This window comes from Euprymna scolopes, chromosome 14, assembly GCF_053919585.1.
Source record: "Euprymna scolopes isolate OS-2025 chromosome 14, ASM5391958v1, whole genome shotgun sequence".
Lineage (NCBI taxonomy): Eukaryota > Metazoa > Mollusca > Cephalopoda > Sepiida > Sepiolidae > Euprymna > Euprymna scolopes.
Genome location: NC_136495.1, coordinates 6,761,348 through 6,789,297, shown reverse-complemented (window position 1 = coordinate 6,789,297; position 27,950 = coordinate 6,761,348). Strand labels below are relative to the sequence as shown.

Genomic DNA, 27,950 nt, shown 5'->3' with positions numbered 1-27,950 from the left:
GTAATCAAAAGAAAAGCAGTCTCACAGTAATGTGTTCTACAGATGGAAATCTCTTGCAAAGAAGCTATGTCTATTGAAATTACATCGTATGTTTGACACCCTGCCTGAGAGTTCATCCTTTGTTTTGCATTCACATGCTACATGAATTGAAAGAAAGGCATTGAGGACCTTGCCAAGACTGCTGCAAAGAAGTTGGTTCCCTGTACCATGCGAGAAAATTACCTCAAAGAGTATATTATAGATTTACAAGGCCACAATTCGTTTATACATGGAGTATTGTTGCCACATCTACCACGAGTCTTTCACCTTTAGGCAGTGTCCAAAAAAAAACAAATGTTAAATCTAATAGGTCCTGCACTATCGACCAAGCTCCAACCTCTGTCTCATCGCCGCAATGTCATATCCCTGTGTCTGTTTTTCAAGTACTTTAATGCAATGTGCTCTGATGAACTTATAGCGCTTGTGTCCCCTCAGCGTACATATTCTTGATTAACTCGACAAGCATCGACATCCCGTACTTCTCTGTTGAGATCCCTAAATACTGGAAAGCTTTCTACTCTAATAATTTCTTCACTCAAATTCCCTCCCTGTTTCCTTCTTCTCTGGCTGTACTAAGCTGCAGAAGTTTAAATGTGAACAGACATGTTAGACATGATTGTAATATGCCTTGATTGGAACAAAAAATTGTAATTTGGAAAGAGGAAGGAAAGTCTTCTTTCACATAAAAGAAAATCTTATTGGCTCAGTTTGATACAAATGAATGATTTATTGCATATTTAATGTAGTTTTATCAGTTTTTGTGCCAAATATTTCACGCGATTTTATTTACTAACATAAAATCTATCACAATCAATTTTTCATTGCGTTACGTTCTTTATCATACTAAATCTATAATTAAAAAATATTGCTGTATTACTAGTGTTGAGCTTTGTTACAATTAAGAAAAGAGACTCAAAATCAGGCAAGATGATAGATCATTATTATATGATGATGATGGTGGTGGTGGTGGTTGTTTTTGTTTTACGGCATATCAACCCTTTTCAGGTCATTTAATGACGAATCCAGTGATTTTGAAGTTTCTTATAGAATATATTTGTTTTTTTAAAGTCAGTTTCTATTTAAATCATAGTTGGGACCCTAACAGGTACTACCACTCCAGGTCAGAGTTAACCTGGGAGCAATAGCAATTAAGGGGTGGCTACACACCCCAAAGCCCGCAAGCTGGGGCCTCACCATCGGATATAGTTTAAGGTCATATCCAAGACCAGTGGTGGTGGTGGTGGTGGTGGTGGTGGTGATGATCCTAACTGAAGTGTCCTTTTCACTGGGAACTGCTGCATTTGACATAGCTGCAGTAGAACTGTGGTTGATCTGAGAACAAGCTACAGATGATGATGACGATGATGAAGATGATGACGGCAATGATGATTATGATGAGGATAATATTTAGAGAAAATGGTGTCCACTTATTTCTACTTTTCTCGTTGATTACAAATATAGTCTTATCTTTTCTTCTCAGATGTTTTGCTCTTGACATAAAACCAAATTTAATCATATAATATATAAAGTAAAGTCATTCTCAGTTTACAAAAATAACGTGGTCATCATGTTGCCAAGAGTACATATTCTGTAATTCATAATAAGTTTATCAGTTTAGCATTACTAAATACTATTGACATTTATGCACACATGTATTGGCAAAATTTACCCTTTGATGCACAAGATGGGTGCTCAGAATAGTTTCTGCATGCACAAAATTGCACGTATGCATCCACCTGAATTTATAAAAATCAAATGAAAACATTTTGAGCCAATCAAAGGCATTTCTCTGGATTTTTCAGACTTGCTCTTTTGAGCCAAGTCAAAGGCGTATAAGACCAGATTTTTTTTTATTCAATAAATAGGTTGAACCAAAATTCACGACAAAACTAACATAAGCTCTTCTCACTCCTCTGTCGAACTGGGGAAAGCTATTTCTCAACCTTTTTTATTATCAAACGCACACACACACACACACACACACACACACACACACACACACACACACACACACACACAGACCAGACAGCTTGCTGCTCAAATCCCTACAGCCCTACCCCCCCCCGTTAGGAACGATTCCAAAGAGTAGCCCCTTATATTTCAAGTAGCACTAAGCCTTATTTGGGGAGAAAGTGAGTAAAAAACTATTCTTTTTCTGTTGGTTCTCTCTTTGCATATCATGTCATGTTAAGTAGCATCTAACATGACTTACGTTTGCCTTTGGCAGACGTAATTCATGTGAGAATAGATGTGTCTATGTGTAAGTGCAACTGTTTATTCATAACTAGCGAGGGGGGGGGACGCCCAGCTTTGCCTGGTCGTAAAATACGCTTAAATATGATATTTTAATTTGTCCAGATTTCATATATATTATTATAGAGTCGTGGTTTCAAAAGTGAAAAAAAAAGTATTGGGTGCCATCAGTTAGAATCGAAACCGAAAGCAAAACTGTACCATTCAAAGCTGGTGACGTTACCACTGTACCAATGTGACACGCCTATAAACTGATTAGAAATAAACTAAGATGAATGTACAAAATGTATAACGATTTTATCATTTTTTACCTCTTTTTGCCCCTTAAAAATTATTTTAATTGGCTAAAGATCCATAAAAGGACGGTCCATAAAAAGTCCAATTATTTGAGGCCCCAAGCGCCGCTCTGCAACTTTTAATTTCGGAAGAAATAAAGTTTGAAAATATGGAGACAGACAGACAGACAGACAGACATAGTGAGTTTTATAAATTAGATTAGCGGAGGGGGGGGGGCGCCTGGTCTTGCCGGGTCATAAAATACAACGTTGCAGTTACAAACAAAGGCAAGGAATAAATAAAAATTCGGGTCAGCATTTTTTCTTTTTTTACAAAAGTTTTTATTACCCGTCTCTCACTGCCACATGTCCATCTCGTCTGGTTCTCGTTTCTCCTTCCTCCGAATGCATGCTGATCACAGCTGGCCCATTCTCCCCTTCGACTTTACACGTCTATTTTGTTCAACGTCGCACTTTTCTCCTTTCAATCATGTGGTTGCATTTTTTCTCCTTTTTCCCCTTTTTCTTCTCATGCACTCTTCCTAATTTACATATGCACATTTTTCGGCTACTGCTGCTAATCTCTTCGCAAGCCGACCATCGTTCACTGCTGCTGCTATTTTCCTACGTTCTCATATGCACGATGTTTCAAAAATCTGATTAAATATATTTCATATTTTTTAGTACAGGACCAATTCTTCATTGAATATTATACACGACTGATTTCAAAAGTTTAAAAGAAAATTATTTGAGTGCCATCGGCTACAATCAAAACTAAAACATTTAGTGCTCCATCCGCATTTTCTACCATTTGAACTAACCCAACGGATAGATATGAAAGATTTAAAATTAAACCACTTCAAGCTATGAATGAATTTGTGCATACGCAAAAGTAATAGCAACATGTCAATAAGTTGAAACATTTTGCATTTCAACTTGCCAACATATTTCTGCACGCGTTATTCATCCATCCAAACAAAGATTGTATTCGTTATAAACCATCCTTGGTGTATGATTACTATTTCTTGTTAATTTCGGTGTTATTATGTGACCAATAGTTTAAGTGTTTATCGGTTAAATATTTACACACACACTAACGCACGCACATATATCTACTGTTTTATTTATATAGATTGTCCTTTTAATTTTTATTCTGGCCCTCATTTGTGTATGCAAAGGAAGAACAATGCACAAAATGGCGGCTTTTTGTTTTGGAAAAGATATCTGAACATGCACATCGTTTAAAAGGTTAAAGCAAGTTTATCCTGGATTTGTTAGCTTGACAAAATTAACTTCTTTATGACTCCCTCTACTTTAATTTTGACATTGGCCTTATTGTTACTTAACTCCCATTCCAACACTCACTCACAGATCAAACTGTTTGTTTTCGGTTCTAAACAAACGAGAAAACAGTGGATAGTCTAATTTATTTAGAAAGGTATGGGAGGGTCTTGCTAACCATTTTTTTTTTTTGGTTGTCTCACTCTTATTTTGATCCAATAAATTCGTGTATATATTTATGAATAAAACTAAATTGCAACATTTGGAGAAATTTTAAGAAAGGTGACTCCTAGAGTAAATGTGGTATTTTGGCAACTCCAATGATTTTAGCTAAGAGTACGGTAGAGGTTGATCACCAGCCTCCCACTTTAGGTAGGTTTCATGCGTGAGTGCACAAAACTACTAATAGAAGATTAATTTACAACAAAATCACAGAGTAATTAATCAACACCTTTTTTAGGCCGAAACAACGAAACGGTTGATTTCGAAAGAAGGACTGTGTCTGAAGTGAAAGAAAGAAGAGGAATAGAAAGTTCTGGGATGTTCTCGTGTTGGAAAACAGAAACTTGAAGTGTCCCCAGGTTGTCCAGTGGAGGTCTTCAGTGAAGCAGTTGCAGCCTGGGGGGGGGCGGGATTCAATGGACAGAGACCGAGAGGAGAGAGGTCTGTCTTCTTTGGTTGTCTGAGCTCCTCTACTGGCTGCTGGCTAGTTCTTGACAAAGGTAATTAGTTCCTTAAGGAACATATAAAATTAATGGGCCTTAGAAGTGTTAAGTTGTCTGTTGCGTATGTATATTACGTGTGTCTCTTTGTCTGTATCTATGTATGTAATCGTAATATCTCGAGTGTCTATATATGGCTGTTTCATGTCTTATCGTCTTGTTAGTACGTGTGTGCATGTGTGTATAACCAAACGTTGACATACATTTTTTCTGCCTCTTGGCTTGGTCGCTTGTAACTACAAAGGGAACTAATTGCATGCACAAAATAACAAGTCTTCTCTTTCTTTCTCTCTTTCCACGCTCTCTTTCACACGTACCCGAATGACCTATTTCAGGTGCTATCGTCGATCCCAGCTACATAGTTTGACATACATCAGCAACTTAATCCTTGAACTCTTCTTGCACTAACCAAACTTTGCAGCAAAATCACAATTTTTAACATGTCAGCATAACCTGGGATAGATTACATATCAGTAGTTAATCCACAAGAGAAAATAGTTTGTCATGGTGATTGCTAGACACTTTTGATGGCTTTCTGCATAATTTGTTAAAATGTATTTTTATATTTTTGCAAATAATTCAAAGTGTACAATTTGTAATGTCTTTGGTCGTTGAAGAAAAAAATTCTAAACTGAGGCAATTTTCATATTTTCTCCCAATTCAGATTGATTCTTTTTGGGGAGCTGAATATTTCCTACATTTAAATCCGACCTTGTGTCTAACTCTGTCCTTGGGGTGAGGCCAGTAAATAGGAACCATACTTAATTTTTATGACCTCCCTACCTTTTTTTTTTCAAAAGGTTTTATATTTCTTTTATGGGTTATAGTCAAGATTATCTGCTCTTTTTGACTTCCGGTTGTTTCTGCTGTCCATTTGACTGGATAATTAGACATACTCAACACGAAAATCATTCTTAACATAATGAAAGGGGGAGGCTTTCATGTTATCTGAGAGTAAGATAATCATTAATCAGAACAGATTATATCTTGCCTGTCACCGTCGTCCAGTCTGCAGTCGTTCAGTCTGCGGAGCAAAAACCGGTTACAAATTTTTTATGTGGTAGAAATATTTAAATTTTATTTCTTAAACAACTTTTGTATAGTATGTGTTTAACATTTAAATTAATTTTATTTCTGAATGTTTTTTTATAACTTTTATTTCAGGCTTTTTTCTTGATTGAATATTTGTGTTCACGATGGAAAATATTCCAATGAAAATTGGAGTTTCTGCTCCTAAAACCGAATTCGTAACTGGAAAGAATGTGGAAATCAAATATAAGAGTGGCGGCCGTTACAAAGGAGATCTCGTTAACAATAAGAAGAATGGGAAAGGGGAAATGTATTGGCCAGATGGTTCTGCATATCATGGAGACTTTGTCAATGACCTACGTTCAGGGCATGGTAAAATATTTTTTTATTCTTTGATAATTTAGCACTTCCACATTTATCTTTTCTTGTTTGCATTTTTTGAAGAAATCAACATGGAATAAGGGGAGATAATTGTTAAACAAATTTCTTTTAATTACAATCTTGACATAAATTAAAACAGCAAAATTAGTTGGAGTTTGTGGTACTTATGCAGATTATGGACTACATTATGCTCAGCATATTCCAAGCAGGTTACATAAAGAGGTGAATGAAAAGTTCATTTTTTTTTTTTGATGTAATGCCAATTTGTGAGGCGACAAACAAAATCTTTGTACTTTTTGTTTTATGGACAGCCAATGGCAAATGATTAAAACGCTAACAAACAGTTAAAAATTAAGGAAAAAATGTAATTATAATCGAAATGGTAATTTCAATGAGGAAAAAGGTACTTCTACAGTTTACAGACCATGCTGAAATAATAACATTATCATTTAGAAAGCCATTCTTAACATAGTGAGGGAAGCTTTTTAACTATTCTATACTATAATCTAACAATTTAATACACAAAAGATACCATTTACCAATTATTGGATTCTGCGATTTCATTGGCTAAATGTTTTGGTGCCCTCCGGCAGTTTACATAATCTGTGTGGAATATGCCATCGTCCATATTCTGCATAAGTACCGAGATTTTTTTTCAGTTGGTAACACCTCTTCTGGTGCTTCCCCCAATTAAGTCCAATATATAAACAAGAAAATTGCAGAAAAAACTTTATCATGTATTTACATGTTAGGTTAAAAAAGGAGTGTATACAAATTCATCCAGTATTTTTGTTTTTAAACCATAAAATTTAGAAAGATTTTTATAACATGGGAAATAGTGTGGGAACTTTGTTAAGTTTGAGTTTTGTCACGTGGTCACTGACTTTAATGAAAAAAAAAATAGCTGCTGAGTGATGTTGATAAAGTTCGTTTTTCTTTTTAAAACAAAAATATGAATAAATTTGCATCATTTTTGGTATACTATACTATTTTTTTAATTATTTTATTTTTAACCTAACACGTAAGTACAGAATAAATATTTTGTGCTATTTTGTTTATGTTTTTTATTAGCAGTTTTAAATGTTGGAATGAAACTGGGGAATCACTCCTTTTCTTTTAGTCAGAGCTTTTCCCCATATTCTTGAATCTATTTAAATGTTATGTTAGAAAATATTCTGCACCAGTTGAGTTGCCTCCCTTTAAAAATATAAACTCCTGCCCAACATGAATAAAACGAAACTAGCAGTCAGCCATCTTGTTCTTAATGAGTATATTTTTTCTTGTCTTATTTTCTCGATAAAAACATAACGAAACATAGGTTTCGGCTTTAATGTTCATACTAAGATTGATTCACATTGGCTTCATTCGTATTCACCCTGGGTTAATTGAACTGTCTTTCTCTAAAGGAGGAAGTTTCTAGGGAATATTAAATTCACAAGCGATTTAAATTTCTGCATGCAGGAAGCAGGAAAGGAATTCCAAAGTTTAGCAGTTTGAGAAAAGGAACTATTAGAGTGGGAGACTTTCCAGAATTTAAGGACCTTTATAGTGAAGAGGTGGGATTTTGTTGCTTATCAAGTTTGTCGGGTGTATTTTCATTGAGGCGGAGAGGACAATTGCTGTGAGTTTGTTATAGAACATTTCATGAAAGTACTTGTAAAATAGGCACAGATATGCAACATGGCATCGATGGGACAGGGGTTAGAGTCTGGTTGACAGAGCAGAACCTTTTAGGTTTAAGTCTCGCTTTTGAACCTTGTCTTAAAGTGAGAGATTAGTGGTGGATGCACCAGCCCAGATGTGGCGACAAAACTCCATACTTCACATACTGACATTGCTTCAGCAGTGTTTAGTATTGCTTTATGGTGAATATGTGTTCTCTGTGGAGCAAGTGTTCCAACATTTGAAAGTCAACAAAAGTATATCTACAATTTATATATTGACTTTGCTTCAGTAATTTTTAACAGTTTTTAATATTTTGCAAGTAATTGTCCCCTATGAACCAGTTTTCCGGCATTTCAATGTATTGCTAGTTTTATAAATTAGATTAGCCGTGGGGGGGGGGGGGGAGGGGCGGTCTTGCCGGGTCATAAAATGTAACGTTGCAATGACAAAAAAAGGAAAGAAATAAATAAAAATCCGGGTCAGCATTTTTTTCTTTTTTAACAAAAGTAATTATTACCCGTCTCGACACCACTAAAAAGTCTCTCACTGCCACATGTCCATCTAGCCTAGTTTCCATTTCTCTTTCCTCTAACCACAGTCGACCTATTCTTGTTCTCGACTTTACACGTCCATTTTCTTCAATGCACACTTTTCTTCTCCCCGAGCATGTAGTGTCTGTTTTCTTTTTTTCTTGTCGCACTAACTCATGCACATTTCGTAATTTGTATATGCATGTTTTTCAGTTACTACTGCTGCTAATCTCTATACAAGCCAGTTATCCTTCACTGCTGCTGATATTTTGCCACACACTCATGTGCACTATGTTACAATTTTACAATTTGTCACATTCTGTTTTATTGTTTGCTAAAAAATTAATTTAGTCATGGACATTCCGTCTTTATTGTTTAACTAGCAGAGGGAGGGGGCGCCCAAACTTATCCGGTCGTAAAATTAGCTTAAATATATTTTAGTGCCTGCAAATTTCATATTTATTATTGCAGAGCCAATTCTCTATTGAATATTATATTATACCTAATATATAGTATTGATTTCAAAAATTAAAAAAAAAAAATGACTTTGGTGCCATTAGCTATAATCGAAACCAAAACATTTAGCACTCCAGCCATATTCCCTACCATTTGAGTTATCAACAGATAGATAAGAAAGATTTAAAATTCAACCACTTCAGGTTATTAATGAATTTGCGCATGCGCAAAACTAATAGAAATATGTGAGTAAGTTGAAATGAACATTTTTGCATTTCAACTTGCTGACATATTTCTGTACGCATTATTCATCCATCCAAACAAAGATTTCACTCGTTATAAAATATTCTTGGTGTATGATTACTATTTCCTGTTAATTCCAGTGTTATGTGAGCAGTTGTTTATGAGTTTATTGGTTAAATATTTTCACACAGACACACATGCACACGTACATCTACGGATTTATTTATATATAAAGAAGTCTAGGTTGATTACCTGCATTTTTTTCTTTTTTCCTTGATTTTCTCTTTCCTAGGAGACTTTTATTTTGCAACCATTTTTTTTATAGTTAAGCGCATTTAATGTTTATTTATGACCAGACAGAATTTGCTAATTAGTTTAGTTCGCTTGATGGCACAGTCAAAATAAATATAATCATATTATGTTAATATTGATTTCTTGCAAAATGATATTCTTTTTTATTGTGTTTAATGTTTAGTGAAACGGATGCACCATCCAATTACAAATGCATTTATTCTTCGCGTCATAAATCTTATCCAATCAATCTTGACGATGCGTATCTACTGGATGATCGTTGAAAAACATTTTTTCAGCTACTCACACCTAAAAAGACACATTTTTTTTTTAAATAAGCAATCACTTATCAAGGATAAACGCAACTCGAGGATTAGGGTTTATGAGATGGATAAATTCGAATAATGAAGAATATTATAAGAGGATCGAAACTGATGAATGGGATAAATGAATGAGGACGGTTTATGATAAGTATTTGTTGACGGATTTAAAGACAACCATGTTTTGTTTTTTTTAATTTTTTTATTCATTTGAAGTAGGAGGCTATTATCGGGAACATAAGTTGCAGGGGTATTATGAAGGGAGATTAATGGCAAGATGTCTGTTCACATTACACTTGAACTTCTGCATATCAGTACAGTTGGGAAGCAAAATCCCGAAGAGGAGTTTCAAAGTCTACCAGTTCTGGGGAAGACACTATTAGAGTAGAAGGCTTTCTTACATCTAGGGATTTCTACTGTCAAGGGGGGGATTTAGCTGCTTGTCGAGTTTGTCGGGAGTGTTCACTTCGAGGGGGCACAAGTGCTTGTAGTTCGTCAGAGCATTCACCATTAAAGTACTTGTAGAACAGGCAAAGGGATGCAACATTTCGTCGATGGGACAGAGGCTGAAGCCTAGATGACAGTTCAGGACCTATCAGGTTGACGACTCTCTTTTGAACCCTGTCAAGAAATGAGAGACAAGTAGCAGATGCACCAGCCCAAATGTGACAACAGTACTCCATACATGGGCGAATGGTGGCTTTATAGAGGTATAGAATACTTTTAGGTGTAAGTAATTTTCTAGCATGGTACAGAGAGCCCACCTTCTTCGCAGCAGCCTTGGCAATGCTCTCAATGTATCTATTCCGGTTCATGTTCCCTGTAAATGTAAGGCCGAGGAGTTTAAAGGAAGTACTTTCGGGTAATGTGTTCTTGGCCATTGCTATTGGTGGTAGAGAAGATTTCTTGTAGTTATTGAAGGAAACAAGCTTAGTCTTAGCAGCATTGAATGTGACCATCCATTTTTGTCCCTATTCCACTACAGATTGGAGGTCATTTCCTTAGATATGTGTTCATTTGTTTTCCCCTCGTGCCTGCTATAGAGAGTGGTGTCATCAGCAAATATACCCATCTCACAGACAATTTTATCAGGGAGGTCATTTATGAATATCAAGAATAATAAAGGTCCAAGGTTAGACTCCTGAGGTACTCCCACGTTTATATCATATTCTTTAGATTTATGACCCTCGAGAACAACCTGGATTTTTCTTTTACTTAAGAAGGATTTAATTACATTATATATTCTTCCAGTGATAACATATGATCTAATTTTCCTTAGAAGATATCACACCATACCCTGTCAAAAGCCTTAGATATATTGAGGGCTACCGCTCTATCCTCCCCTGTTTTGTCCAGTGAATGTAGGATACATTCAGAGATTACAGTTAGGATATCTGCTGGGGAACGGGCTTGCCTAAATCCATATTGATTGTCGGTCAGGAGTTTACCAATTATAAGGTGATGGACTAGAGCTTGATTAATTAAGGACTCAAATATTTTGGCGAAAAGCAGGAGAAAGCTAATGGGGTGATAATTTAATAGGTTAGTTCTTTCGCTAGAATTCTTGAAAACTGGTACCATAGAAGCGGTTTTCTAGCAGTCAGGAAAGCAAGATTCGTTGAGGTATTTGTTGTAAAGTTTGGAGAGAACTGGAACAACCTCGGCAGAGCATTTTTTTGATAGCACACTGGGATGAGATCAGGTCCACATGCTTTTGATGTATCTAGGTTTTTATCCCAATTCATCAAGGTTAAAAGCCTCCCGAGGATAAGGTTAATTAGATGGAATAATTGCTAGTTCAGTTAATGATGAAGAATATTATGAGAAAATTGAAATAAACCTTCATATTTAATTTTTTATAATGATATAAACTTTCATATTTTATGTATATTAAAATAAACCTTCATATTTAATTTTTTATAATGATATAAACTTTTATATTTTATGTATATTAAAATAAACCTTCATATTTAATTTTTTATAATGATATAAACTTTTATATTTTATGTATATTAAAATAAACCTTCATATTTAATTTTTTATAATGATATAAACTTTTATATTTAATTTTTTATTAAATAAATTTGTCGAACTGTACAGATTACAATTGTACTGAAAAAAAAACAAAGAAAAATAAACATATTAAACGATTGTCATCACTAAAAAAAACAAAAAATTAAACATATTAACCGATTATCATTGCTCTCTACAGATCACAATCGAGCTGAAAAAAAATTAAACATATTAACCGATTAGCGCCGCTGAAAAAACAACAACAAAATTGAGCATATTAACCGATTATCGTTGCTCTCTACAGATTATAACGTGCTAAAAACAAAAAAAAAAACAAAAACAAAAGGCAACATATAAACCAAATAGCATAGCTCTATACAGAAGACAATAACTTTTTTTGTGGGTAAATTTTTACATTAGCTCCGTCTCCACAATTTTCTTTAACATGACGACGTTTGTAGGGTTTCCACTATGCTGATTATAAAAATCTCATTTAAATTTGGCAGAGACAAGTACTTTTCGATGGTTGGGGATTTCTATTCCGAAATCTGTTTTTAACATAAGGCTGTTGGGGCTGTCTATTCCAAAAGCCGTTTTTGACATGAGGAGATTGGCAGTGTCTATTCCGAAAGCCATTCTAAACATGTGCAGATGTTGAGGGTGTCTATTCTAATAGCCGTTCTTAACATGAGGTTGGGGGTTGGTCACCAACAACAACCATACTTTAATTTTTTACGGAGGGGAGGGGGCTCCATCAACTGGGCAACGCTGGTTAACGGATTCTACTAGTATATAATATTTTGATTGCAGAAATTCCCCTCTGGATCAAAGTACCATAGGTTTGTAACAACAGATACCCAATACAAATTTATTATGTCTAGCCTATTAGCCACTACTATATGTAACTTTAGAATGACATTCGAGACAAATTTAGTTGTTGTAACAAAATCCTACTTTTCATCCTAGGAGCAACACCATCACAATCGTAGCATCTTTAGGGGAAGTAGTTCCTATTCCGCCCCCCCCCTAAATATTAAGTCCGCCGACCGCCCTCAGTCAAGACCGGAAGAAAATATACACATTCTACAGATAGTGTGCTTGCACCCTTGGTAACTAGATCATAAACTCATAGACATAATATAATCTTTCCATTTCCCGATTCAAAAATAATAAATTCTCCCTTCTCAAATTCCGTCGATTCTCACTGGTTGAGAGCGGACAATTCGATTATTCTGGAATCTACCTCTTAATACATAAATGAACGTGCCAGAACTTTTCAAATATGGCGGTGCTCTCTACAAGAAGCAATCGTTTTAAAAAAATAAACCAAATATAAACATAATAATCGCTCATAAACAGAAAATTAAATACTGATAACCTTACACTTATCTATGCACACATTAACAACACGCCACCATCCCACCCCCCAAAAAAACATACCCTGAAAAAAAAATATGTACGGGTACCATTGTTTATTGTTTGCTTTCGGAGTGGCTTAGCGAACTTTATATGATGCCATTGTTTTGTTTTCTTTTACTTTGTTTTATACCGTTTTTTTATCTTTTCTTTTCTTTTTTTTACTTTTTTTTACATTTACTTTTAATGTGGGCGATTTAAATTACTTAATTTAATTTTCCTACGATTAGATTTCAATCATGTTACTTATCTTGTCCACATTGGTTTTCGACTATGAGAGAGAGATAGAGCAAGTGAGCGAGAGAGAGAGAGAGAGAGAGAGAGAGAGAGAGATAGAGAGAGAATAAAAACTGGTGTAGATATTGTTTGCCATGAATTTTCTTTTCGGCATAAAAAGAAATGTAAAAAGCGAGCAAGATAGAGAGAGAGAGAGAGAGAGAGAGAGAGAGAGAGAGAGACAGACAGACAGACAGACAGACAGACAAGGGCGAGGGAAAGAGGAAATAAAAACTACTGTAGATATTGTTCGCCGTGTAATGTTCTTTTTATGCCGAAGAAAAAAGAAATTTCACGGTGTCAACATTATCTACAACAGTTTTTATTTCTCTCTCTCTCTCTCTCTCTCTCTCTCTCTCTCTCTCTATCTCTTTCTCTCATTCACTTTTTACATTTCTTTTTATGCTGAAATAAAAAACAAACATTTTACGACATCAATAGTTTTATCTCCTCTTTTTTTTTCTCACTCTCTCTCCCTCATTATTTACATATTCTTCCCAACTCTCGTTCTCTCTCTCTTTCACTCACTCTCTTCTCACTCTAATTATTATTTCTCTTGCGTGTTTCTGTGTCAGTGTGTTCGTTTTACCATGCGGTTCACTGTAATAAATTATTATTACAAAAGCAAACAAAATTCATCTAGCTATTTTTCATTCCGCCTTTACTTACATATTCACATTTTGTCATGAAACAACAACTATAGGAGAATAGGATAACAGTCGGTAAATAAATAAATGCATAAACTATTTTCTTTATTAATTAACTTACGTATATTTTTCTATAATGAAAAAAAAGCAACACTTTACCACACTAATTCCGTTTTAAAAAAATGAGTTTTTTGTGTGTGTGTGGAGTGCTATTTACACAAACTGAGTCACAGCAACGTGTGGCCAGGTATGGCTAGTAATAATATATACCTTAATATTTAATTTTTTATAATAATATAAACTTTCATATTTCATTTTTTTATAATAATATAAACGTTAATTATTTTTATAATATAAACCTTAATATTTAATTTTTTTATAAGATAAACTTTCATAATTCATTTTTTATATTAAAATAAACCTTAATATTTCATTTTTTTATAATTATATGAATGTTCATAGTTAATTTTTTATAATAATATAAACCTTCATATTTATTTTTTTAATTAAAATATACCTTCATATTTCATTTTTTTATAATTATATAAATGTTCATAGTTAATTTTTTATAAAAATATAAACCTTCATATTTATTTTTTTAATTAAAATATACCTTCATATTTCATTTTTTTATAATTATATAAATGTTCATAGTTAATTTTTTATAAAAATATAAACCTTCATATTTATTTTTTTAATTAAAATATACCTTCATATTTCATTTTTTTATAATTATATAAATGTTCATAGTTAATTTTTTATAATAATATAAACCTTCATATTTATTTTTTTAATTAAAATATACCTTCATATTTCATTTTTTTATAATTATATAAATGTTCATAGTTAATTTTTTATAATAATATAAACCTTCATATTTATTTTTTTAATTAAAATATACCTTCATATTTTATTTCTTTTATATTAAAATAAACCTTAATATTTATTTTTCTATATAAATGTCAGCCTTCTTATTTCATGTTTTATATAAATATAAACTTTTACATTTTATTTTTTTATTATTTCCTAATAATTTTTTGTTTTGTCTATAAAAATCTGACATTAAAAAAAAAATCAATATTAAAGAAAATATATCTTTGCTGAATTTCTTTAAATATATTATTTTTAATACCAAAGAAATAATGAATTGCTACGTTAATAAAGGAAATAAAAATTTCTATTCTAATATTCAGGCCGCCAGTTTTACCGAGACGAAAGTACCTATGAAGGTCAGTTTGTAAACGATAAGAGGTGTGGACATGGAATACAGCAGTTTTCAAATGGAGAAGTAAGATTCTTCTTCTTTTTTTTTTTCATCAAACCCATTAAAAACAATACTTTCACTGTGTGTTGGTCGGTGTAATTTATGGCCTTCTTCAGTGGTATCATCTTTTCACTTTCTAAACAACCTATCCTTTCATCATAAATGATCTGAACCCCATTTGGTCCCAACTGATGTGAATGGCTCTTGTCTCAAAGAACCTCCCTGTGTTGCATAGTTATCTCTAATAAAGAGGATCGTGTGTGATAGTCTAGTCAGAGTTAATGTCGTGTGATCGTCTAGCTGTTCTTTTTAATTAAATGATATGTTCATATGCCGTTGTGTGTGTGTGTGTGTGTGTGTGTGGTACATGTATTTTTCAACATACCTCTGCGTCTTGGATGTTGGTCCATCTGGAAACATCTTGTGTCTTGGAGAGGAGACGGTACCTGTTTTGGACGAAGGTTTATTCACTCCAACACAATGAATTTGTTTTATAGTTTTTATTTCACTTTCCAGATGTCCTCGCAGAAGATGGAAAGTGAATCTCTGGCTTGTGTAGTTTCTCAGCGTCCCACTCCCATTGAAGGGGAGGAGACAACGGTGAAGCCGTCCGTCCACTTCTAAGTCTAAATCAAATCTCTATGATTCATCTAACCTGATTACATGATTCACACGCAATCCGATCAGCTGATCCTGACTTCCGGTCAACGTGTCTCAATATAATTTACACACCTCCCTCCCTCTCTCTCTCTCTCTCTCTCTCTCTCTCTCTCTCTCTCTCTCTCTCTCTCTCTCTCTTGATCCATTCTCTAACACCTGCTTTGAAAGCTTCTGGGTCTGACATTCACTCCTGACCTGAAATGGAAAACCTACATCAAATGTGACGTTTCTGAATTTTTGAGATGAGAATTGGTTATTTGTATTATTATTCATCGGACTACTGTTCTCATCTTGAGTGTGATTTTCACAACGTTTCGGTCGGTATAACTTCCAACCTTCTTCCGGTTTATCTTGTCGAACTTGGGAATGTTTCTGTTGAACTCTGGAATTTAGACGGAATTTCAAGTGGAACCCTTTATTTACTTCATGCAAAGACCCATGGCGCAGTGGTTAGAATACTTAGAAAAATCAATTGTAAAAGTGATATTCTCCTAAAGGTCGAAGGTTCAATTCTCAGTGTGGGCGACCGAAAAAATACATTTGCGAATTACTTAGGACCTCTATCCAGTCATGGCTGACGGAACAAGAGCACATTACCCCCGTGAAGTAAATAAAGGATTCCGCTCGAAATTCTGTTCAAATTCCTGAGTTTGACAGAAACATTCCTGAATTCGACAAGATACACCTGAAGACAGTCGGATGTTATATCAACCGAAACATTTTGAAAATCACACTTAAGAATACATCAAATGTGTTGCATCATTCTACCACTCTAGAAGGTATCTGACTCCTGACGCAATCCTCTGCCTGTATAAGAGTCAGATACGTCCTTAAATTGATATCTGAGTAGAAGTTGCTTGGAGCATCCTATCCTGGCTTTACAGAGTTCAAAACCGGCTTCAAAATCTAGTAGGTGATGCCCTTTTCTCTTTCCGGCAACCAGACTCAGAGGAGACATTGTGAGCATGTCTCTGCACTATCGTTATTTTTATGGTAAGTGCTCGCCTGAGCTTCAATCTATGGTTACCTCTTTGCCAAACCTTTACAAAAAAACACTAGCTACAACCACTATCAATAATTTCCCCCACTTCCTATCTGTGCCTAAATTTAAATGCAAATTCCATGAACAAAGCTTCTTTCCTAGAACTGCCTGCCTGTGGAACTCTGTCCCACTGACCTGCTTTCCAGCTGACTACAATATCGTTGTCCAATGTAATCAAATTCTTGTTGAGCCGTCCCCTTAAATAATCAAATTATAAGCAATTTCAAACACTAATGATTACTACACTGGTGTCCCATTGACCACCATACACTCATTAACTCTTATCTTCGAGTGGCTTTCAGACCTTGATAAATGATGACTCCTTTGTAAAAAAAAAAAGCAGCTAAAAGAGTCACCACAGTTGTAGGATGCATGGGTGTCCAAAAGTGTTAGACTAACCAGTTTAATTTTTGATCTGGTAGAAAGCGGCAAAAGAATCCAAAGTTTTGCATCCTGTCAATCTGTGCTTACGCAATCTAAACTTCTACGATTCTTCCTCACATTTCTGTATTTGAGTTCTGTTGAATATCTGGCAGTAGGATGACCTTAGTGATTGCACTGGGCGTGAGATCAACAGGATATCGTATTCAAATGTCTCTAGAAAGACGGAGATGTGTGGTTGGAAGAATAACATCCATTGACTGCAACAAAACAGTCAAACCGCTTGTGTAACCAGAAGGATTATGTCTACTAGCTTTAGCATAAAAAGAGACCAACTGTACAAAACAAAAAGGAATGCACTCAAATAATAAACAACTAGAGAGAGGTATGGCTACAATAAGATGCATAGACAACATGCCAGACGGAGTGTGACAATTTGAGAAGGCGTAAGTGTCCAAAAATGCTATATCAACTACTGATTTTTGAAAGCAACTGGTTAAAAATCGCATCAATTCTTGTTTGCAAAGTCAAAATGTTAACAACTTTACTGATTAATCACAACTCGAACAGTAAAGATATATGGACAGACAAGTTACATTATTAAAAACATTATTTTCTAACAGTTTTGTTGAACACCAAATTATATAATTTTTTATTTAAATTCCTAAAATCTTTACTTAAATTTTATTCTGATAATTTTGAGGACATGCATCTGTTTCAAAAAATTATTTATTTTTATTTTTTTTCAGTTTGCTAGTATTAATCGCAAGGAATAACTAACTTGTGGATACAACAAAATATATGTTGTAAAATATACGGTATTCTTGTGTAATTTATGTGTAAAATATATGGCGTTCTTACGTAATACACATGTAAAATATATGTAATTCTTATGTAAATAGACAAAATTGTTATTTGTAAAGTTAGAAAACCAAATATGATAATTTTTTATCAACTGAATAAAATCGTTCACTTAAATTTATAACTTTTCATCATCTTTTATACAGTAGTGGATATCATTTATGTTTATAACAAATAAATATAACAAATAAATATAAACGAAATCTTCCCTCCCATCGCGACCCCTCCGTCTCCCTACGAAGAAGCATAAGCCATAAGCACCAACAATCCCAAAAGCACGCAAGTGTCAATGAAATGGAAAGCCTTCAATGCGTTCGAGGTGTCTCTTGGATAAGAAGAAAAAAGTTTAATACGTTTAAATGGCAATCCATTAACGTATTCTATTTTCATCTCATTCGTCAATATGGGAGGGGAATTTATCTTCAAATATCTTTAATTTCGAATTAGAACTACAGATTTATACTAAGTAAATATTAATAAGCCTTTTACATACTTTTTCTTTTAATGGAGAGTAGGCAATGCATTGTGGATGTGTTATCGGCAGCTCTCATTACTCTCGCTTCTCCTTATTTGTCCTTATTTGTCTCCTTATTTGTCCTTATTTCCAATGAGTGATTTTTCTGACAAAGTGTGAAGAAAAAGCCTGAGATGTCGGAAATTCTCTGTTTTTATGGCTATCCTTGTGGCCATGTCACTAGTAAGGTTTCATCTGAGCTGACATTATCCTCCTGATAGTCAGGGACCCGAACCTTGGATTAACCACTAAGGAGGCTGTCCTATCAGCAGGTGCAAAGTACTGGGGCTGCTGTATTTCCATTTGGTGAATGGATTCTGGACCATGCAGTAGTTTCTGGTGGGGCCTCTCGATGCCATACTAGTGGGTAATTGTTACGGCTTTACCTTATCATATGCTACAAAAAAAAAAAAATTCCTGTCTTTTTCTTCCTTACTTTCCCTCTCTATGCTGCTCTAACCAAGTCTGTGGATCTGTTCCACAAATCTCGAAAACCTTAACATGAAATATCTCCAGAAAAAAAATGTCAATAAACCTAGAACCCCATCCTCCAACGTAGACCCCTACTACTATGTCTCCTCCAACATCAGGGGTCTACGTTCCAACCTTCCAGAGGTTGAAACCCAATTACAGGAGACGAAACTGGACATATTCTTCTTAAGCGAAACTAGCATAGAGCCGACCACTTCCCTAGATGAGTTCATCATTAAAGGATACTCTAACTTAACATCTAAATCTGACCCCCAAGATCGCCCTGGGTATGAAATATGTGCATACATTAAGGATGGCTTTCCATGTGTTAGAGATATCTCCAGAGAAGACTCTAAATTACCTTATATGTACTTCTGGGTTGCACTTGCTTACCGCTTTTATTTTTGATCTCTATCCCCCCCACAACAGCGGAGTTACTATCTTTAAAAGTATATCTGAGAAAATAGACCACATCCTGTCTGCTCATCCTTCGGCTAATATTTACATTTGGGGTGACTTCAATGTCCACAATGTGGAATGGCTGACCCACTTGAACAAGACAGATGATGAAGAGAGGTTCTGTCATGATTTCGCCATTGCCTATGACCTCATCCAAATTGTTCATGAACCCACCCATGTGCCCAATACTTCCGGTCACTATGCAAGCCTTCTAGACCTTTTTCTCAAAACTTCCCCTGAGCTATGTTCATGTTCCGCCCTGTCTCGTCTGGGATCTTCTGACCACTCAGTTGCATCAGTTAAGATAAAGATAAGTCTTCAGACGTACCTCTTCACCGTACATTATATCGATACTCTACAGCTGACTGGGATAGCTTCTATACATTTATATCTGATCTACCTCTGCATTCCATGTTTAAAAAGGATGTGTCCTCTATAGTGTCAGACCTGATCGAATAGTTAATTGTAGGCATAGACCGATTCATACCATCTAAAAAATTCCAACAAAAACCTAACAGCCAGCCATGGTTCTCCCCAGAATCACTTTTTCCATAGCTACCAACATAATAGATGCTCTGAGACTAAAGCTGCTTTCAGGACTGCTAGCAACCACTGTAAAAGAGTAATAAAAAATGTAAGGGAGCTATAGCCAAAGTAGCTGAGCAGCGGCTTGGTTCCCACCAGTTTTGGCAAATAGCAAATAGGATCCTGAACAGAAGAGGTCATCTCGTCAGCATAAGACAAGGCCAAACTATTTGCCAAGAAATTTGCAGCTAATTCTACCCTCTGCGACGAAGGTCATCAACTCCCAGTATTTCCTCCTATAACAGACAACACACTCTGCAACATACAAATATCTGTGCACGAGGTCACCAAGCTAATCAAGAACCTTGATTCCAGTATAGCAACTGACCCTGACGGCATCCCAATTATAGTGTTGAAAAAGCTTCAACCAGAACTTGTCCCCATGCTTACAAAACTGTTTAAGCGTTGCCTTAAGGAGAAGTGCTTCCCAACACCCTGGAAAACCTCATCAGTATGCCCTGTATTAAAGAATTCAGGTGATAAGTCATCTCCCTCTCAGTACAGACCAATAAGTTTCCTATGTGTCATGAGCAAGTTGATGAAATCCATATTAAATAGAGAAATAGTTAACTACCTCAGCAGAAATAACCTTCTTAATGACATGCAATATGGTTTCCATTCTGCCAGATCTACAGCAGATGTGCTAATGGTTATATCTCATAGGATTAGTGAATCTCTCGACAAAGGCTTCCTTTCTAGGGCAATTGCTCTTGACATATCAAAGGTCTTCAGTAGGGTATGGCATAAGGGCCTACTTCAGAAGATTTCCAGCTATGGTATAACTGGAAATGTTTTCGCTATCATTAAGTCATTTCTCTCTAATAGGCTCATAAGAGTAGTGGCTGATGGGCAGAAATCAGAAGCTCACAGTATTAATGCTGGAGTCCCTCAGGGGTCCATCCTGGGCCCAACTCTCTTCCTGATCTACATTAATGATCTCCCAAAACACATACTTAAATCATTCGTTGACATCTATGCTGATGACACTACTATCTATGGCAACACATGTAAGGCCGTAAATGACAAAGTTCTCTCTAATTCTCTCTCCTCTGATCTTAAGTGCACGATACAGTGGGGGACGTGGTGGCTGGTTACTTTTAATGCATCTAAAACCAAGCTTCTATCTTAACATCATCAATGCTCTGATCTCCATCTGGCATCAATTGAAATGGATGGCTCTCGTCTAGGGGAGGCTCCATGTTTTGATAAGCTTCTGGGATTGACCTTTACTCCTGATCTGAAATGGAACAAATACATCAAGTCTGTTACCAAGATCGTTGGAAAAATGCTAGGATCCTTCTACCGCTCCAGAAGATATCTCACTAATGATGCAATTCTGTATCTATATAAAAGCTAAGTACGTCCAATGATAGAGTATTGCTGCCAAATCTGGGCAGCAGCTGCTAAAACAGCCTATCCTGCCTTGACAGAGTACCAAATAGACTTTGTGGCTTAGTGGGGGATGCACTTTTTCTCTTCCCTGCAACCTCTCTCCCACAGAAGAGATGTTGCGGGCATGTCTTTGTTTTATCGTTGCTTCCGTGGCAAGTGCTCGTCTGAACTACAATCCCTGGTCCCCCCCCTTGCCAATCTTTCACGATAAACACCCATCTAGCTGAAACCACTGCCAAAAATTTTCCCCACTCTTTAACTGTGCCAAAACCAAAACGTAGATTCCTTAAACAAAGCTTCTTTCTTAGAAGTGCACGCCAGTGGAACTCTCTTCCGTCTGCCTGTTTCCCATCTGACTACAACTTAGATGTCTTCAAGTCCAACATAAACAAATTCCTGATGAACTGCTCCCTTAAATAAGACACTTTATCAAATCTCCAATACTAACGATTACTACGATACTATCCCATTGATTACTGTACACACAATAACCCTTATCCCCGAGTCACTTCCGGGCCTTGATAAGTGGTGACTTCCATGTAATAAAAAAAAGTGTTTCTTTATATATACAGTCCTGGTCAAAATCATAAGACCACTTAAGAAAGTAAACGTTTACGCATATTATCGAATTTTTAATCAAACAAATGGTTGTAACCATTGCCAAAAGGGAAAATATGATGGGAAATAATGAAATCTGCTTCATTCGAAACCTTAACTCTGATCTAATGATTATTTTTTTAAAAACAAACATTTTCACCTGGTCAAAATGATAAGACCACTTTAATAAAATCGGCTTGTTTTTAAAAAATTAATACGAAAAGCTTTCTATGTTACTAAAAGAAACTTGTTAGTGGATAAAAAATATCTTACTAAATTATAAATGGCAAAACAGAAACCATTATCAGAGTTTGAGAGAGGAAGGATCTTTGAGCTTAATAGATCCATTGCAAATGAAGTGAATCGTAGCAAAACGGTCATCACAAATTCTTTAAGAAATCCAGATCAATATGGGCATAAAAAGAGTCCAGGTCGACCAAAATAAATAACCCCATCACTGGATCGCCGTATCAAAAGAAGTTTAAAAAAAAAACTCCAGCATGAGCTCAAGTCCATCGAAAAGCCAACAGCAGCAGAATGTAGTTCTAAACCCATCAGAAGCCATCTTAAAATCATTTAAAGCGACTGCAGAAACCACGTCTTCTTGAAAGTAAGCGTTTACGCATATTATCGATATATTGAGAGAGGAAGGATCTTTGAGCTTAATAGATCCATTGCAAATCATTTTGACCAGGTGAAAATTTTTGTTTTAAAAAAATAATCATTAGATCAGGGTTAAGGTTTCGAATGAAGCAGATTTAATTTTTTTCCATCATATTTTCCCTTTTGGCAATGGCTTCAACCATTTGTTTGATTAAAAATTCGATAATATGCGTAAACGCTTACTTTCTTAAGTGGTCTTATGATTTTGATCAGGACCGTATATATAGTAAGTTATGAAAATATATATGGCAATTATGCTACACAGAAAATTCCGCATTTCATCCTTTTCCTTTTGTGCGAGCAGTAGATGTCCTTTTGTGTATAGTAAGCTGACCTACTTTTAACCTAGTTTTAGATATATTATTTTGTGCGAAATTGCGTATTGTTTTCACTGGTCTCCATGTTTGTTTTTGCGTGCGTGCATTCAATTTTTGCGCGTTAATACATTAATTCTTTATACTCACTTGCACTTTTATACATTAATTCTGTATATCAAATATTCCATAGCTAGCTATTACATATACTGACTCAACGGGTCACGAGTAGTCTAGTATATTAAATGATGATCAACGAATGTTTCACGTGCCCACATTTTTATTGTAATCAAAATCGATGAAATAGCTTATTTTCAATCAAATGCTCTAATTGGGGATCCATCGTGGTGCACCAGGAGGAAGCTTTACATGCCTCTCGCTGTGACTTAGTCTACAATATATTGTTGTCTAGATTGCACTGTAGAGAACCTACTGTTGACTTAATAAAATTGTTTTTATATATAATAGCTTGCATTAAAGTTTAAAATGCTTCAATTGTGCTCTAAACAGAAACATTCATTTCGGATGCACCCCTGTCATATCAAAGAATTTAGTTGATTTTATATGCCTGGCATTACTGGTTGTGTTGTGATAATGGTTTGAATTGAAGTTTAAAATGGAAAAGTCAAGTATCATTGTGAAATTGCGCTTTCAACAGAAACATTCATTTCCAAAGTGCCCCTGTCATTTTAAAGAACCTACTGTTGATTTTGTATGTTGACCCTTTCGGCTTGTGTGGTAATATAACTTCTCTAATGCACTTGTAATGTTAGGCTGTGTAAGGTGTTAACTTTGGTCAGAATCGCCTGTTCTTTCTTTTAGCAGATTATTTTGATTATTTATTATCAGTACTTATCAAAGACATTCCGACAAAAAACTCATCTAAGAACACTGCCAGTCACATTAAGTACCGTTGTGTGAAATTTCATAAAAATTGGCCTAGCCGTTTTCGAGTATATAGGGAACGAACTCACAGACACACAGATACACAAGCACACAAAGTTCCTTATATATATATATATATATATATATATATATATATACACACACACACACACACACACACACACATATATATATATATGTGTGTGTGTGTGTGTGTGTGTGTGTATATATATGTGTGTGTGTGTGTGTGTGTATATATGTGTGTGTGTGTGTGTATATATATATAAAATTCAAACACGGTAGTGTTTGAATATATGGTTAAGTTGCAGTTTTAGTCATTTAGAACTGCTTTAAAGCTTCACTGCTCACTCATTTTTCGACCAAATTTAAAATAATTACTACACTTTATAGATCACCTATATTGTGAAAAAAATATTTAATTCTCTTTCAGTAAAACAAAAGTTATGATGAATTTACTGGTGTTCAAAATCGTAAAAAAAAAAACGTAAGGAGGTGAGCAACGTTTTTTATGACTGGTTGCTTCAGCAACTACTGTTGCTACCAATTCACTGCTCTCGCGAAAAGGGAAGTAACAAGTGAAACAGAGAGAATAAAAGAATGAAAGGGAGATAATTGAGGGGATTTTATTGAAAGCAGACGAGCGCCATACATTGTTATTACATATGTGTGTGTTATATTTCTGGGGGCAAAAAATAAGACTAAAATTCAACAAAGAACAAGTGAATTTACTGAAACCTGGAAAATCATGGATTACAACAGAAAAATGCGAACATGAAAAGTAATATGGTTAAGCTTAAACATGGAAAAGTAAAGGACTAGTTGTTAAAATTGAAAAAGAAAAGGACAAGATATTCTAGTAAAAGATATAATAAATTTATAATTGAAAATATTGCAGCATTAAGATTTTTTTTTTTTTAAGTTCAGTTTATAACATTATATAATCAATTCTTAATGCTGCAATATTTTAAGTTATAAATTTATTATATTTTTTACTAGAATATCTTGTCTTTTTCTTTTCCAGTTTTAACTATATCTGTTCACATTACGTTTAAACTTTTGCAGATAAGTACAGTCAGGGAAGCAGGAAACAGGAAGGGAATTCCAAAGTCTAACAGTTTGAGGAAAGAAATTATTGGAAAGCTTTCCGGCATGTATGGACCTCAACAGTGAAGAGGTAGGATTTTAGTTGGGATTAGTTGGAAGTATGTACGTCGGGGAGGCACAAGTGCTATGAGTTCATCAGAACATATTCCATTAAAGGAAGCACTTGTAAAACAGACACATAAATGTGATATTGCGGTGATGGGACAGAAGTTGGAGGTTGGTTGATAGTGTGGGACCTATTACACTGGAGACTCTTTTTTGAACTCTTTTTAAGAGCGAGAGACGAGTGGTAGATGCACCAGCCAAAATGCGGTAACAATACTGCATGTATTGGCGAATTGTGGCTTTGTGAAAATGTAGGATGCTCTCTGATGTGAGTAATTTTCTAGCACGATATAGGGAGCCCATCTTCTTTTCAGCAGCCTTGGTAGTGCCCTCAATGCATTTGGTTCAATTCCTGTTGCCTGTGAATGTTAAGCCGAGAAGTTTGAAGAATGAGCTCTCGGGTTGAATGTTATTTGTCATGGCAATCGTAATCCATAAATTCGATTCTCACTATTGTTCTTATTTTGGATGTTCTTCTCACAACGTTTTGCCCGTTATACCCTCCCACCTTCTTCAGGTGCATCTTTTTGAGCTCAACAATCTTCACACAATTTCAAACTGAACCCTTTATTTAATGCATGGGGGGGGTAGATTATTCTCATTCTATCAGCCATGACCAGATGTAAGTGTTGAATAATGTTTTTTATTTTATTCTTAGTTAGTATAGCCTGTGTGTTCATCTGTCGAAACGACGAGGACCATCTGATCATCCTGTAGGGTGGGAGGGTGGGGGGAGTCATCTTCGGTGAGTACGGATATGGCTGATAAGCTCAATCTTTGCTTGAAAAGTTCTATTTCAGTGGGAACAGGGAATCATAGCAGATGTTGAGGTCTTCAAAACATTGTCGTTCCTGTCCTTTCTGCGCTTCTCTGCCGCAAGCTTTTGGTAACTTTCATATTTGCAGGCCCCATCACAAGCAGCGGCCCACCACTTGGCTCTATCTAAAGCTGTCTCCCATGATGACGGATCAACGTCGAAGGCTTTCAGTGATGCCTTCAGAGTGTATTTAAATCGTTTTCTCTGGCCGCCATGGGAGCGCTTGCCATGTTGGAGCTTAGCAAACAGAAGCTTCTTAGGTAGTCTGTAGTCTGGCATGCGAGCTACATGACCATCCCAGCGAAGCTGAACTTTCATCAGGATAGTGTAGTGTAGCATAATGTGCACATTGATCCCAGACGCCACGGATAAAGACGCTGAGTTACAATCAGTTGTGACAATCTTCTGGAAGCTGAAAGTTCAATCGTCATTCCAAGCGATTTTATTTGTTTAGAATGTTTGTGCACTTTTATAAATTGTATTAAAAATATCTTGTTATTTTTTCAAATTGTAATTACATTTTTTTCAGATATATGAAGGTGATTTCTTCCAAGATGTTCGGCATGGATCTGGAAAGTATATTTGGCCAAATAAATGTGAGTTTTTGGGAGTGTTTTATGCTAACAAGAGAGAAGGCTATGGAACATCGAAATTTACTAATGGGAATGTATTTCAGGTGAATTTTGTAGTTTTTTTTATTTGGTTTTTATTTCAGCATGTTCACCAGAAAATTTTATACCTAGGATTTAAGTTTCATAAAAACACAGTATATATATATTCAAAGTTTTAAGGTGTTTATGCCCTTGTGACACCCTTTAGGGTGTACTTAAATATTCGGGAACGCTTCCGGTATCTTCCCCAGTAAATTTTACATAAGAATACACTTTTAGTTTTTATGTAGATTCTATAACCTTTATTTTAAATTTTATAGAGATTTTCTAACATTTCTTTTTATAGGGAACACACAAACGTCACACACATGCACACAGACATTCGGTTATAGTAGTAGTAGTAGTAGTAGTAGTAGTAGTATCGTATTCGTTAGACCTCTATACCTCTATTTTTTAGCCGGTCTGAGAAATTATCTTCAGATAGATGGACTGTTGCATGGACTGTTACCAGTCGGGTAACTTGACAGTATAGGATCAGGTAGTCTGTGTTCTGGAGGGTGGGGGGAGGGCTTCTTGCACTTTGGGGAGATTGTCCCCACCTGTTTGTTTACTGCAGTCCTGTAATGTCTTTTTCTGATCCGGTTTGCGGCTACCCACTGCTTCCTACTATTTGCAGCAAAACCATGGGAGGCACAAAGTTTGGTCTTCAATGATGTCCCCTCCTTTAGGAGTATTGGTTCTTCATTCCTCCTTTCATGTCTCAACTGGGTCGAAATTTTTCTTCTACATCGCCACACTGGGATTGAGTTATAGATTTAAGGTTTTTACACATTTCTTCCAATCTAACATTAATGTGACCTTGACCTTGAAAGTAAAGTTGTTTGCCTTCATATTCCCCCCCCCCGCTTTAAATTTTTTCATGGCTTTTATTTTTATTTTTTACTTTTTGTTGTTATTTTTATTTTTATTTTTTATTTTTATTTTTATTTTTTATTTTTATTTTTATTTTTTATTTTTTATTTTTATTTTTATTTTTTATTTTTATTTTTTATTTTTATTTTTTATTTTTTATTTTTATTTTTATTTTTTATTTTTATTTTTTATTTTTTATTTTTATTTTTTATTTTTATTTTTATTTTTTATTTTTATTTTTATTTTTATTTTTTACTTTTTATTTTTTATTTTATTTTTTATTTTTTTATTTTTATTTTTATTTTTATTTTTATTTTTTACTTTTTATTTTTTATTTTTATTTTTATTTTTATTTTTTATTTTTTATTTTTATTTTTATTTTTTATTTTTATTCTTATTTTTATTTTTTACTTTTTGTTGTTCGCTAATGTTGCGACATTCTCAAGTGCTATGCT

The 27,950-nt window shown here is 34.9% G+C and overlaps 1 protein-coding gene across 3 annotated transcripts in view; it reads left to right on the top strand.

Annotated features, from left to right (window-relative positions):
* LOC145292856 (ankyrin repeat and MYND domain-containing protein 1-like) overlaps positions 1–27,950 on the top strand; it is a 143,447-nt gene that overhangs the window by 22,132 nt on the left and 93,365 nt on the right. The window contains exons 2-4 of one of the 3 annotated variants that reach the window (XM_080138956.1): positions 5,735–5,971; positions 15,031–15,125; positions 26,502–26,648. In XM_080138956.1, coding sequence (XP_079995082.1) covers positions 5,767–5,971; positions 15,031–15,125; positions 26,502–26,648 — 447 coding nt within the window. In that variant the 5' untranslated portion in view covers positions 5,735–5,766. Of the gene's footprint in view, positions 1–5,734; positions 5,972–15,030; positions 15,126–25,008; positions 25,121–26,501; positions 26,649–27,950 lie in introns of those variants that run through there. The other 2 variants (XM_080138957.1, XM_080138958.1) reach the window with 2 other exon arrangements.